Genomic DNA, 15,436 nt, shown 5'->3' on the forward strand with positions numbered 1-15,436 from the left:
GGCACCAAAAGTGCTCCAAGGAAGGACGACCGGTGAACCGGCGACAGGGCCATGGACGCCCAAGACTCATTGATGCAGGTGGGGAGTGAAGTCCAGCCCGTCTGGTTGGATCCCACAGAAGAACTACTGTAGCACAAAGTGGTGAAACAGTGAATGTTGCTATGATAGAAAGGTGTAGAACACACAGTGCATGGCAGCTTGCTGTGTATGGGAGCTCACAGTGTCCATGCTGACCCCTGTCCACCCCTGAAAGCACCTACAATGGACACGTGCACATCACAACTGGACCATGGAGCAATGGTAGAAGGTGACCTGGTCTGATGAATCACATTTCCTTCTACATCATGTGGATGGGTGGGGTCAGGGTCCGGTCCGATGGAGCATCTGTGGGATGTGATGGAATAACAAGCCTGATCCATGGTGACCCCACCTCACAACTTGCAGAACTTAAAGGATCTGCTGCTAATGTCTTGGTGCCAGATACCACAGGACACCTTCAGAGTCTGGTGGAGTCAAAGCCTCCACTGGTCACAGCTGTTTTGACGGCACCGGGGGGAGCTACACAATATTAGTGGTTATTGGTGCTGGTTTTAATGTTGTGGCTGATCCGTGGATATTTCCACATGTATATATTTGTGTGTGTGCGCATGTGTGTATATGTCTGTGTTTGCGTGAGAATTTGTTTGCCTGCATGTGTGTTTTGCATGTTTGCGTTTGTGTGCATGCATATGTGTGTGTGTATGCACATAATCTATGCAAACACACGTTCACGTAAACACACATCATGTGTTTACGTGAAGGTGTGTTTTAGTGTATGCATATATACTGTATGCATGAATGTGTGTTTGTGGCTATGTGTGTGTGCATGAGTGCATTTGTTTGATTGCATGTGTAAATATATATAGTATGTGTTTAAGTGTGTGTGTGTGTGTGTGTGTGTGTGTGTGTGTGTGTGTGTGTGTGTGTGTGTGTGTGTGTGTGTGTGTGTGTGTGTGTGTGTGTGTGTGTGTGTGTGTGTGTGTGTGTGTGTGTGTGTGTGTTCTCCGTACAGCTCAGTGTGGGAGCTGTCCTGGTCCAGGGCTCTCAGAGTCCCGGCGTCTCTTCTAAGAACTTCCTGGGCTGCTTGGAGGGGCTGCAGTACAACGAGCTGAAGCTGCTGGAGCTGCTGCAGCAGAGCAGCCACCAGGTCACCGTCTCGGTGCGTCGCTGTCACTTTACATGACCTTACATCACATTGCATCAGCGGAATTGTTCCGCTACATTCATTTAGCGGAACAAAGCCACTTGCAATAAACATATTTTGTCAAAGTTGTCACCGCTGTATATCACAGCCACAGCTAAAGCTCAAAACAGGAAAGTAAGTTAGTAAGCAGATGGGGAAAAGGGAAGGGTCCAGGTGTAGTCTGAGGACATGGGTCTTAGATCTTGGTCTGATAAAAGATTTTGATGCAGTACCCAACATATTTAAACCACCAACAGGAAGACACTTTTTATAAGATATTGATGGCAGATTTAAAACCTGCTGATACAGGAAAACCCCCGAAAAGGGCAATAACCTAACTGAGCATTTGTTGAACATCATTAAGCAATATCTTGTGTTTTGGTATTAAGCAGACAACCCAGAGAGAAGTCCGATCTTTTATAGTTTCTTTAATGCGGAGGGCACATGGTGTACTAAGAGCCCGAGCGGCATTCTTTCAACCAGCTGTGATTTTGAGTGGAGTTAATTAATTCCCCGAATTAAAAGCGCCAAATAACAAAAATGCTTTATTGCGGGGAAAGAAATTTAGAGGTCAAACATTGTGTAGCCTTGTTTTGGTTGATTTACAGAATGAGTGAAATAGTGAGCCGTCGTCATGTGAGGTGTTTGGGTGAAACCCAGGTTGCATTACACTGTACAGTCTGTATTGAAAACGGCGCCACTTTAAAAGTCTCATTTGAGGTCGATCAAGTAAGTCACAGATATGAATGAAGCCAGAATTTCAATTCATCAAAGGTAATGAAAAGGCAACCTAATTTACTTGACATTTTTGGAAAAAGGTTACAGTAAAAACAAGGTTACAGTAATAAAAATGATGTAATTAGTGTTGGAGACTTAGTCAGATATACAATGATTTAAGTACTTTGTGAAGCAGTCAAGTTTTTGTTATTGCACAAAGGTACACTCGGGTACTTCAGAAAATAGCACAACTTGGAAACAACCTTTACTGTCGAAATGACAACGTTTTCCCCTTTTTACGTGATAATATAATAAAAAATGTATTCGTGTAGAACCTTTCATACGCGACAAGTACTTTACATTAGTACAAGGAAACAAAATGGCAACAACAAAAACAATGCAAACAAGCGAAAATGCGTTTCATAAAAGCAGGTAAATATTATACGATACTCATTCCAGATTTGGGTTTCGTCACTCTAGACCTTGAAGGAGCGCAGTCATTCTTTTTTCAATTGAGTCACAAGAACACTTCCTGTCAGTATCATTTTACCATATTTGGTATGAGGACACTGGCCCGACTGGTATCGTCCATCCCCGCCGCGCGGTCCATCCCCGCCGCGCGCATTTAGGCACGGTGCACTCAACTGCCTCAGAAGTTCCAGCGCCGCTCGCATCGGGCCTGATGAGTCCTTGACGTGGGGAGGAATGCGCGGGCGGGGGCTTGATCCCGAGCGCACGCTGCCTGGGAAAAACCTGAGCTCCTCCAGAGATCAGTGCTTCTGCCACGGGGAGAAGATGGAGCGACGCTTTGAACTCCCCCTGAAGGTGCCGGCTTCATTAGCGGCTGGATAACAGGTTTCGCTGGAAGGAGCTGGAAGAGTCGCAGGGACACCTACGCCTGTGGCTTTCAGGCGGCGGCGGCGGCGATGACGACGCCGCCACCGCCACCGCCGCCTTGGTTTTCTTTGGTCTGAATGAAGCCGGAGGAAGATTCGGGACGAGTTCCTCACAAAAGAAACACAGAAAAAAAACAACAAAAAAAAAAAGGGACGTTATAATGAGACAGAAAATCTACCAGAAACAAAAGGTCTCATTTGAGTTGGCCTAGATTCGTGTGTTTGATTACTCAATACCCAGTTGGAAGTAATGTCACCATCTTACATAATTTCATGTGAGATAGTTCTTAAAACTTATCTTAAAAGTCTCGTGGACTATTTTCTCACACCCGGGCTTCCCAAACCTAAATAAACCGAGGGCCCCCGCTCACGCACGTCCCTGAAGGTTACTTGATGCTCGGCCTGTTTCTCGCACTTCTGCACAAGTTTTATGGAAAAACAAACACAAATCACGGAAAATCGATTAAAAATATTTGTACTGCAACATTTCAAAGTCCGGAACATCAAAACGCTGCGTTCAAAATCAATTCACTTCAGTTGTATTACCAAGTGACATCGCAGCGACACTAAATACCAAACACAAGTCAAGAGAAATGTACTGAAGTATAAAGTTTAGACTTTAAAATGTTATTTCTAAAAAATGAAAAATGTAACCCTTCAAAGGACAAACCCCCCCACCCAAAAAACAGTACTTTATTTTTGACTCCACCTCTCCAGTCAGTCTTACACTTTCCAATCGTTTGCTTAAAAGCAGGTTTTGATAATGAGACTTGAAAGTTAAGTTGATTCTTCTTTTCCCAAAGTAATCACCAGTGCGTCGGAGCTCACGCTGCCTTTTGCCAGACCAGCGCCCAAAAAGATGAAAACGGGTTTGGTTTTTTTCAAACCTTCAACTTCATAAATGGACTACTCTAACCTTTTTGTTACCTGTTACAGTAAACACACAAGAGAGACATCAGTAAAGAAAAATTTTAACCAAAACAGTGTAAAAACACAATGAGATAAACAAAGTAAAACTAATAATCATAGTAAATATGACGTCAAACGCCCGTCGCTCTATAATATATAATATCAATTATAAATGGCTTCCAAACTGGTGCCAAGTGGCATTATGCCTGTGAATGGGTGTTGTTTAGCGATACATAATTAAGTGTGTCTGTGTGTGTGTGTGTGTGTGTGTGTGTGTGTGTGTGTGTGAGTATCTATTGATATGCATGCCTCTTTATGTATGTTTCCATACTGTTCTATATCAATTCTGTTCCGTACAAGGTACATTTGTATCATCTTGCCAAACGAACCCCCCTCCCCCTTCGCCCTTTTTTCATATTATATTCATAAAGACGTGCATTGGAATAAGTGTGTTTGTGTTTCCACGTGTACATCTGTGTGCATTAGTCAGATTGTGTAAAGAGCCTTATTCTGTTTGCATAGAGTATGTTTTAAATAAACTGAAGCGCACGTGCAGAAGGCACGTCTTTGTATGTGTATGTGTGTGTGTGTGTGTGTGTGTGTGCACGCGTGTGTGTGCATGTGTGTGTGTGTGCGTGCGCGCGTGAATGCACATATGTGTGCAAGACTGCACGTGCATGGGCCTGAGAAGAGGATGCATCCCCTCCACGTGCATGCGTGGAAGTGATGCATCCTCCTGCGGACACTCATGTCAGGTCGTTAGGGACATGATTTACTGCTCAGGACGGTGCCCAAATCAACACACTCGTGTAGAAGTGACTTCCAGCGTCTTTTTTCCAGAACAATGAGACAAAGTAAAAATATTAATCATCGTAAAAATAAAGTTAAAGTAAAACAAAGGCCTGTGTGTGTTAACAAAACATCATTAACTGCCTCTGTATGTATATTCGGAGAGAAGACCGGAAGTGGGCGTGGTTTGTGCCAGAAGTGGCGTTAAATGAGGAAAATGTTGTTTTTCCTCCAGACCGGTTCTCCGGGGCGAGGGTATCGTCTTGACGTGGTAAAATGCCATTCAGGGAAGAGGAGAAATAATTGTTAACAAACAGTAAAACAAAGGTTTCTTAGATTAATTTCTTGTACTGCACTAATAACTTTATGCATTCTACGTGTTCTATTTTCTTACTTTATGCATTTTTATGATGTGTCCTAAAAATTCATTTTATAATGTGTTTCTTTGCACTTCATCGTAATGCTTTTGATGTTTTATGTAAAGCACTTTGAATTGCCTTGTCGTTGAAATGGGCAATACCAATTAACTTGCTTTGCCTTTCTAACCTAATATTCACTTGCGATGCAATGTTTGTGCCTTCAAAGCATCAAATTGATTTAATATTGACATATAATTATGTCAATGTGTTTCAGCATCTTCTCTCTTTTTATATTTTTACTTATATTTAGTCTTTTACTTAGTTTTATGAACTGTCTCAACCCCATATATATATATATATATATGTATATATATATATATATATATATATATATATATATATATATATATATATATATATATATATATATATATATGTATATATATATATATATATATATATATATATATATATATATATATATATATATGCACACACACAGTACCAGCCACTCAGAATGGCCGCCCCCAGCCGGCTGCCAGATATATCTATTCTTTCCATTCAGATTAGCACGAACCTGTCACTAGCCTGTCATGGACCGGCCATTCTAGGTGGCTGCATCTGTGTGTGTATATATATATATATATATATATATATATATATATATATATATATATATATATATATATATATATATATTATATATATATATATATATATATATATATATATTATATATATAATGTTTGTTTCTGTTGCATTATTGGTGCTTTCCCAAATAATGTATTTGGATGTCGGTACATCCCGTGTGTGTGTGTGTGTGTGTGTGTGTGTGTGTGTGTGTGTGTGTGTGTGTGTGTGTGTGTGTGTGTGTGTGTGTGTGTGTGTGTGTGTGTGTGTGTGTGTGCGTGCGTGCGTGCGTGCGTGTGTGTCCTCAGCGGTGTTGGCTGACATTGACGTGTTCCGTGTGTTGTGCTGGCGTCGGTCCTGAGCCTTGAGCCATTATCATTATGCTAATGTGTGTGTCCTCTATAAGGAGACTCGCTGATGAGATGTGTGTGACACCGGGGCAGGGCCACACGCCCTCCAACACATCACTATTCTCACTATATGTTTTATTCCTCTCATAATAATTGTCCCTCTATATCTCTCTCCCTCTCCTCTCTCTCTCTGTCTCTCTGTCTCAGGTTCATTAAAATGTGCTTTGTTGGCATGACAGGACATAACATTTGCCAAAGCAATTTAACTCTATAACCTTGAACAAATGTACTCGTTACCCCCTGAAAACACTGTATTCCTATTAATTACAATGAATCAGTACTGGCTGACTGGGGGAAGAATTCACAAAAGGGTTGCAGGGCTTTTGCCGGCCGCTAAACCTGTGTAAATACGCCAAAAAGAAAGCGTGTAATTCTCAAAGTACCCGCAAAGGGTGAAATGCACCCCTAACTGCGCTTCCAATCAAATTGCTTCTCCATTGCTATTTGCACATATTTAAATTCGGTAATATGCATACATTTGCCGCAAAATTGGCCCCTTTCTATGCAAATGAGCCTCATTGAAAAAAACATCCACCTCACACGCAGTTAGAGTGAAAATATTTCCGTCTTCGGAGAGCTGGTGCAACTGGAGCGCATTTATAAGGGGTGTCACGCCCAGACTTTCCAGTGATCCGTAAATTATATTTGGACATTATTGTTATTATTATAATTTTAAATGACTGTCACGGCATCTCAAGGTAGCGATGCCTTGAAGCGGGGCAGTCCGTGGTGGTTTTCAAAACGCAGTCCAAAGGCAACTTGAGAAAACTTTGAATCATCATTTATAAGGCGTTACAAACGTTGACGAAACCGGTTCGCATAACTTAGTTCAACTCAAAATGTATGGAAAAAAACAACTAAAAGTTATAGGGAAGGGCAATAAAGTGGTGAAAACGGGCATTGAACCACAACCTCAACCTGTCCAACACTGACGCAATTTGGCCTTAAGCCTCAGAACCACGGACAGCTCCGCTCAAACCCAGGGCTTTTTTTGTGAGATTTATGAAAAATACGTTTTTATTTTAACCTTTATTAGGGCCGTGCAACAAAAGATACCCCTGTGTTTTGAGGGTGGGGGGCATTTCACCCCAATGCCCCTAAATGCGTAACAGAGAAGGAGCGAACGGAGAGCTGAGCCCTCCGCACTGCATGCTCCCGCTCCGTGACGCATTTGGGCTTTTCCCAGTTTTCCAAACCAAACAGGTGAAAACAGTGTGTTTTTATTTGAGCTGTATTTATTTCTCTTGGTTTCCTAATTAAACGAAACAATAAAAGCCCTGTGCCCCGCGCCGCGGCCGCAGAGCTATCGATATCCATTCCTCCCATTCTCTCTGCCATTGTCCTGCCTCCTGTGTTCTTGGTGCAAAGCCACCATTTATACATTGCCACACGGATAATTGCGATTATCCATCATCAGTAGCATATGATTGTTCTGCTGACGTTGCACCTTAAGGCATTTTCTCCCCAATGCACCTTTAGTTTTTCTGTTCCATTTGGCTTGGGGGTTCATAAGTCGCGTAAAGCTTCTCATTGTTCCAAACTCCAAAGTGGCTGGAAAGGCTCGAGCAGAGCAGAGCACAAAACCAACAAAAAGCCCTTTTTGTCCCCAGTTTTAAAAAGCCAAAAGGAAAACACTTGAAGACTGTTCAGCCGCTGACATCTAGCTGGCCGGCAGCTCCGCAGGCGGGCAGCTCCGCAGCCTGGTCTGGACATTGTGATTCCGGTGACAGAGACGGTATTGAAGTGTCGCTGCTTTCTCTGGGCCTCCACTCCTGGATGTCGGTTGGAGGGGGAGTCTAGGGTCACGGATCTCGTATTCTTGGTTTTCATAGGTAGCTCTTTGTCTCTCTCTCTCTCTCTCTCTCTCCCTCTCTCTCTGTCCGTCCCTTCCAGGGGAACATCACCTTCTCTTGCGTCGAGCCGGTTTTGGTTGCCGTGACGTTCTCCAGCCCCCGGAGTTTCCTCCAGTTGCCGGGGACGTGGACGTCGACGTCAGGGGGGCTGACTGTGGAGCTCCAGTTCAGGACTTGGAACAGGGAGGGGCTGCTGCTGACCTTTGACCTTGCCCAGCAAGGTGGGGTGCTCTGGATGTACCTGAGTGACGCCAGGCTCCGTCTGCAGATCCACAAGGCTGGCAGGCCGCTGGTGGAACTGGTTACAGGTCAGTGGGGGTCATGTGAAGGGTAAGGTCGGAGTAGCATCAGGACTATGGAAGGCATTCTGTCTGACTCGCTCCACAGCAGATGCGGTGAACACACAAAGCAAAGCACCAGGGGACCATAATGACTGTAATGTATCTTAGCTCTGCTCACATTCTCAACACCTGACCTTTGACCCTGAACTCTTTACACATGGGTCTAACTCAAGATGTAGAAGGTTAAACGCAAAGGAGCTGTGACCAACAGGATATACCGTAGCATCATTTACCCCCCGCTTTAAAATCCAAACAAAAAGTAAATGAATACAAAAAGAAGTGATAGTGAGTGTGTGTGTGTGTGTGTGTGTGTGTGTGTGTGTGTGTGTGTGTGTGTGTGTGTGTGTGTGTGTGTGTGTGTGTGTGTGTGTGTGTGTGTGTGTGACTAGGCTCGAGTCTAAGTGACGGCCAGTGGCATTCCGTGGAGCTGAGATCCAGATCGGGCCGAGTGACCGTCAGCGTGGACAAAGAGGAAGGAGCCTCCGCTCAGACCGGCCCCTCCCTTCCTGTCGCTACAGGAAGTCACTTCTTCTTCGGTGGTGAGTGTAGAACCCATCCGGCGTATCGCTCCACAAGATTCTCTGAAGTTGAACATTCAAATTCCAACCAGAAGTTTCAATCCATAATACTCAAATTAGGGATAGAACTCGCTATTTCTGTAGTGTGTGTTTTGGTCATTGTTTTAATAAATTCTTCCCTTCTCCCCAGACCTAATGTGGATATTGTGGAAATACGTTAAACTACATGCAATTACTATTTAGTGACGTAACTTTTCCTTAAACCCCCTCTTTGTATAATTAAATCTTTTCCATTTTCTGGCAATTTTTTAAAATTACTATTTAGGAGAATAGGCCATATAAGCACTGATTAATTCATCAATTAAAAACTCCATCAGTGCGAAATCTGACTTTGGTGATGATATTAATACAGATTTATTCTACTTCTTTAATCTTATATTGTACAGTGTGGACAGTTGTTTTAGTCCTGTACAGATTTGGGTTTTCTATTTCTAACAGAGTGTTTTCCCACTGACCGCTGTCCTGAACCCCCACATATTTTTTCCTCAATTGTTCTGACTGCTGTGATGTCACTTCCTGTCCAGGTTGTCCCACTGAGGAGAGTGGCTGGAGGTGCACAAACCCCTTCAACGTCTTCCAGGGCTGCGTGCGTCTCCTTACCCTGGACGGCAAACCGGTGGACCTCATCGCGGTGCAGCAAAGGCTCCTGGGAAGTTACAGCCACCTGCAGATCGACATGTGTGGGATCATCGACAGGTAGGAGCCCAACAGGGCAAGCGTCTGTAAATCTGCAAAAAAAAAGAAAAAACTGTCCTTTCAGCCTTGTTGGACATACAGGCTTGTGTTGTAAAGGAAGTAACCAAATAACCAAATTACAGAATCTAGGGTGCAGAGACTGACTGGTGAGAACTGATGTGACCTAAAGCGCTGATCCATTCATAGGCTTTAAATGTTAATGATACAACCTTTAAATCTGCTGCACACCTGTTTGGCGAAGATTCCTAGTTGCAATATATATTTTTTTATTCCAATACAATACAAAAAGTACAATTGGCCAAATCCCATCATCTGCTCTCCTCCCCGCCCCAAAAAGAGAAGACACGATTTATTAATTGAAACAAACTAGTAAAACCACTACAAAATATTAATATACAAAATTGTACGAGGGGAAATAATCATCACCAACTATTCAGTACTAATATACAAAGTTCCACTGAGAAAGAAACAGTACATGTCAAAATCAGCCAAGCCAAGTGTTTAAACGCTTGGGTTTCCTCAGTACTTTTTATTTTACTTTTTTTAATAATTTGTAGTAGTAATAGTCACAAATATATATCAAGAACATGACTGGAAGTACTAGATAAGAAAATAATTGTGTAATAAATGCGAATAGTAATGGGCCAAGCAATGAGCCCTGAGGAACACCAAATGTGAGTCTAGATTCAGGCATAGTAGTATGATATGCTGACCCTTGTGTTCTATTTGAAAGCATGAAATCTTAGGGCGTAGGGAAGGTGGTGCGGGGACGAGGTCAGGACCGCTCGTGCACGGCCCCCCGTGCACACGCTGCGGCTCCGCAGCCGCTCCCTTCCTGGTTCCCTGTAGTTCAGAACCACATTGTACGTGTTAAAATAAACATGCTCAAAAAAACTTGTTCAAACGAACGTAGTTTGTTCACTGTTAGCGTTACGTGCCACTCCGGGCGCCACTGTATAATTGTCCAGAAAAATATGCTGTGGTTTACAGTGCCACACAGAACAAACGTTCCTATTGGTGTTGCTGGCTACAGTGATAAGAGGCATTGCTCAGTCATTTAGGTTGTATGTATGGTCATGTGCACACATCTCATCATCTCCTCCCTAGTTGCCTAACCAGCCTGCTAATTGCAATTTGAGCATTAAATAAATGCCCTAAATTAAAATAATTAATAAATACTGTATGCATAGTGTCAGATCTGAACCCACATGGTCACTTGAGGGTTAAAGTGTGTTGTTGTCGTGTTGTTCTCCTTTGACAGCTTTGTCATCAGTCTTTGCGTCACAGGCCAATTATTCTTTTTTTTTTTTTTATGTGCAACATTGGGGTTGTAGACAGACACACACACGCATACACATGCACAAACACACACACACACACACACACACAAACACACACACACAGACACACACACACACACAACGTTTTTCCTCTGTGTCGGTCTTGCTTGGGTTTTGTGAGTCCCTCCCTCCCTTGTTTCCCATCATGCTCCGGGCTCTGTTCTGTTGTTCAGCTTTGATCAAGGCTGACTTGATCACACGGCCTTCAGATCGCTGCTGGTTCTTTAATCATCGTCCATGTCACATGGAAAACAAGTCATTAATCACTGGCTGTTTATCGATACCGAGCGCTCGTGTCCTTGGAAAGTGCGTCTTTTTCCCGTCCGTTCACAGAAATGGGGCTTTCTGTCGTACCGTGATGGATGGCAATGAATGATGGGTGATGTGTCAAACTAGTTAGCCAACTCAATGACTAATTATTCAAGTGCACATTTTAGGAGAAAATCTCGTGAGAACACATTCTGGCATTTTAAAGACGTGTTGCGTAGTTCAAACTTCAGTTTTGAGCTAAACAAAGAATGTGAAAGCTGCTAAACATCAATCCATCATGGTCAATATCTTCTTTCTTTGGGCCCACCGCCACTCCCACCTCCTCTGATATAATATTCATATTGACGTCCATCATTTTGCACTCTTTGTCACCTCCTTGAAAGCAGGAGAATCACCAAATGTGATGTAATTAACGCCATAGGGATAGGAAAACAACACAACAAAAACTGGTGTGTGTGTGTGTGTGCGCGCGCGCGGGAGGGGTAACAAAATAGATACTGTGACTGTAGGAGAATTGCAATTGATCTCTCATCTGCACTATTATGTAGTAACTCTTTGTTCAGCCATCTGAGGTTGAGGGTTTGATTCCCAGCTGAGGCGTCTACGGTGTGTAAATCAAGTAAATTACAAACACGACGTAAATATCCGGGAAAAGCCCATTAAATCAACATAGAGATAATTATCTTCCCCTTCTACCGAGAGGAGCTGTCCCTGGTGCTGAATCCGTCTCGCCAACACTCTCTCTCTCTCTCTACCCCCACCCCTCTCTCTCTCTCTCTCTCTCTCTCTACCCCCACCCCTCTCTCTCTCTCTCTCTCTCTCTCTACCCCCACCCCTCTCTCTCTCTCTCTCTCTACCCCCACCCCTCTCTCTCTCTCTCTCTCTACCCCCACCCCTCTCTCTCTCTCTCTCTCTACCCCCACCCCTCTCTCTCTCTCTCTCTCTCTCTCAGGTGTTCACCCAGTCACTGTGAACATGGCGGCAGGTGCACTCAGTCGTGGAGGAACTTCAACTGCAACTGCTCTAACAGCGGCTACGGTGGAGCCACCTGCCACAGCTGTGAGACACACACACACACACACACACACAAGCACACACGCACACACACACACACACGCACACACGCACGCACGCACACACACACACACACAAGCACACACGCACACACACACACACACAAGCACACACGCACACACACACACACACGCACACACGCACGCACGCACACACACACACATACATACACACACACACACACACACACAAGCACACAAGCACACACGCACACGCACACGCACACACACAGAAAGACATGCACCAACACCTTAGACTAGTGGTCCTGAACGTGGGGTCCGGGGACCTCCCAGGGTCCTCCTCAAGGATTTGAGAGGGTCCTCAGCAAAGCATAATTAATAGTTTTGCTGCACTTTAAGTTCATCTTAGGAAAAAAATACATTTTTACTGTATTCTACTGTATTTTACTGTATTCTATTACATTTTCCAGTAAATGGTGCACAATTCTACAGTTAAATTGCACTTCAACTGCTCTTAAATTACAATTGAATCAGTGATGCGTTGGCAACATCATTTGGATTCTATTCTGCCATGCAAATGACAGACACAGATAGGTGAGGGGTGAGGAACACAGACAAAAAAGGGGAGAGATGGAGGGAGAGCAAGAGTGATACGGCGAAAAAAGCAAATAATAACCAGAGAAAACAGAGTCCCAGTGAGGGAGGTTAAACAGGAAGATGAAGACAGCTCAGCGTCCAATCAGAGGCAGGTTTTATATCTGCGACGCGCTTATCAGGCAACGGATGCATTTATTGTTTTGGTGAACGCTGTGAACCCACAAGAGTTTTTAATAGTCTTTCCCTGCCACTGTTTCTTCACAGCAGGGGCTGCGTTTGTTTTTCCCGTTACATGGCATCGGTGTGACTCAGCTTGTGATTAAACCTTGAGCAGTTTGCTTTTATATATAAATATTAATTCTGAGTTTAGGAGCTTACATCACTTTAAAGGGCCTGGCCAATGGAATGTGATAAAGCTGGAGTACAATTTCTACTAGATAGATGGATATATAGATAGATGGACAGATAGATAGATAGATAGATAGGTAGATGGATCTCCCTGCACCAGATCTATTCCTGAGGAAATTGAAACGTGCTCCAGGATTATCAAAGTTCACTGCAAAAAGTTATTGCAGCAATGTTTCCTTCGGTTCTAAATGAATAAACAGCACAGCAGGTTTATGCGACTTTAAAAAAAAATCATCCGTCTTTGAACGTCTAAGTCTAAAGAGTGAACGTGCTCTGCACCTGTAGCTGTGTACGAGGCGACCTGCGAGGCCTACAAACACAAAGGAAACACATCAGGCTTTTACTACATCGACGTGGACGGCAGTGGACCAATCAGACCCCAGCTAATCTACTGCAACATGACAGGTAACACACACACACACACACACACACACACACACACAAACACTCACACGTACATGCAATTTGCATATTTTTGCATGTTGAGATGAGCTGAAAAGCCACAGCTGAACGCCGGAATGTGAGCATTACAGAGCCCTGATCCAGCTCAGAATGGAAAATAAATACAAATATTGATTAATGAATTCATACAACAGCAAAACCAAACCCAGAAGGAGGTGATGCATATCCAATGTGGAGAAATATGATTTGCGTGACTATTGCTCACACAAATCAAGGCGTTGGGAGCAACAAAATGGATTCCTGATTCCGTAAATGATGATGTCAGAGCCAAAAAAGTTGCTCATAATAAACTCTAAAAGAGAGACTTCCACAGAAAGCTGAAACGAGGAAAGACACGAGTGTTAGCGGTTGAAAAGTAAATCAATAGTGACTCAAATCCTCTCTCTCGCTCCCTCTCTCTCCCACTGTCTCTCTCTCTCTGCGTCTCCCGCCCAGAGGAGACTACATGGATGGTGGTCCACCACAACAACACGGAGCTGACCAGAGTGCGCCCCGCAGCGGGCGTCACGCAGCTCACCGCCCACTTCGACTACTCCTCCGAGGAGGAGCAGCTGGCGGCCATCATCAGCCAGTCGGAGCACTGCGAACAGGAGCTGTCCTACCACTGCAGGAAGTCCCGCCTCCTCAACACGCCAGGTTAGGCGTGTGCGTGTGTGTGTGCGTGTGTGTGTGCGTGTGTGTGCCTGTGGCGTGGCCTTCGCTTGTGGCTCTTTTGTGGTTGTCAGAATGAGCTCTTTGTTCATTTGTCGTGAAGGGAGGAATCAAGGAGCATCGTTGCCCCCGAGGACACAGATAAATTGATCCGTCAACAAGCCTGGTTACTCAGCACACGTGCCTGGTTGCTAGGTAGATTTCAAAACGATCCCAAACCGTTCCTCATGTGCTGAATGTTTATCTGTAGTTCTCTTATCTTTAGAAGTTACACTTTATCCATCCCAGCGCCCGTCCCGGGGGGGGGACTCCAACTCCAGCCTTTAGAGCCAGTGCCTTGCAAAAGATGTCCCGTTTGGAGACCAAAGAATGAGTGTTTAATTTTTAAAACAGTGTCAGCACATCGGGACCATTCACAAAATCGGACTCTGCAGAATCCACGCCCCCCCTCTCCCCCCCGACCAGCTGATCGCCCAGCGCTCCGCACCAGCCTCATTAACTTTCCGGGGCTTTTTCCTGCTCATTTCGGAGCGGCGCTGCCTAATGGATCGTTGAGAAACGGTTTAATACCTCCTCCCTCTAGAAGGATCTTCGAGTCACATTAGTTTGTCTTAGTCAACCCCCCCCCCCCCCCCCCCCCCCCTTTTCTTTTATTTTTCCCGTATTATTTCCACCGCCTTCGTCAGCCTCATCAACCGTCTACGGAGTCAAAGGCGTCGTCGGAGTATTAGGGGAATGAATCACTTTAACGACCAAAAGGAAATATTGCGAGAAATTTGTCTCGTCTGCGTCGGCGTGGCGGACGTAATGAAATCTCGGGATATTTTCTGAAGTTAATTATTGAAAGACAATATGGAGAGGAAAAACATGGCGTGTCTCACACACGCGCGCGCGCACACACAGACACTGGGGTGGAGGAGATGGATGCGAGGATGGGCAGACTGACATGAATTCACCTCCACACGCTCCTCCGGAGTGAGCTACAAGGAGGGTTACCGTGAGATACGCCGCAATCCCTAAATCACAGGTGACCGGGACTTGATACGGTGAGACCTGTGCATGTAAAGTGATCTAACGAGATAGATGGATGGAGGGAAGGGGTGGAGGGATGGCGGGACAGAGGGTTTGAGGGTGGCAGATAGATGAATGCGTGTACAGTTTGTATGGATGTAGCTGGATGCAGTGACGGATTGCATGCCAGCATTTGCAACGGAGAGGCCCTGTTTTCAAACCCAACACCAACCCCACCCAAATGGGGTGGAGATAGCGATTTA

General features: G+C 44.5%; 1 protein-coding gene across 1 annotated transcript in view; it reads left to right on the forward strand.

The window, feature by feature from the left end:
* The window catches only part of LOC307237749 (contactin-associated protein-like 4), a gene marked incomplete at both ends in the record, with an annotated part of 153,711 nt that overhangs the window by 82,548 nt on the left and 55,727 nt on the right, over positions 1 to 15,436 (forward strand). The window contains 7 exons of the mRNA XM_080010513.1: positions 1,079 to 1,198; positions 7,826 to 8,093; positions 8,516 to 8,665; positions 9,229 to 9,400; positions 11,963 to 12,069; positions 13,335 to 13,454; positions 13,947 to 14,147. Of these exons, the coding sequence (XP_079866639.1) occupies positions 1,079 to 1,198; positions 7,826 to 8,093; positions 8,516 to 8,665; positions 9,229 to 9,400; positions 11,963 to 12,069; positions 13,335 to 13,454; positions 13,947 to 14,147 (1,138 nt within the window). The remainder of the gene's footprint in view (positions 1 to 1,078; positions 1,199 to 7,825; positions 8,094 to 8,515; positions 8,666 to 9,228; positions 9,401 to 11,962; positions 12,070 to 13,334; positions 13,455 to 13,946; positions 14,148 to 15,436) is intronic.

The sequence above is a fragment of the Zeus faber genome, assembly GCF_960531495.2.
Source record: "Zeus faber genome assembly, chromosome: 12".
NCBI classification, from domain to species: Eukaryota; Metazoa; Chordata; class Actinopteri; order Zeiformes; family Zeidae; genus Zeus; species Zeus faber.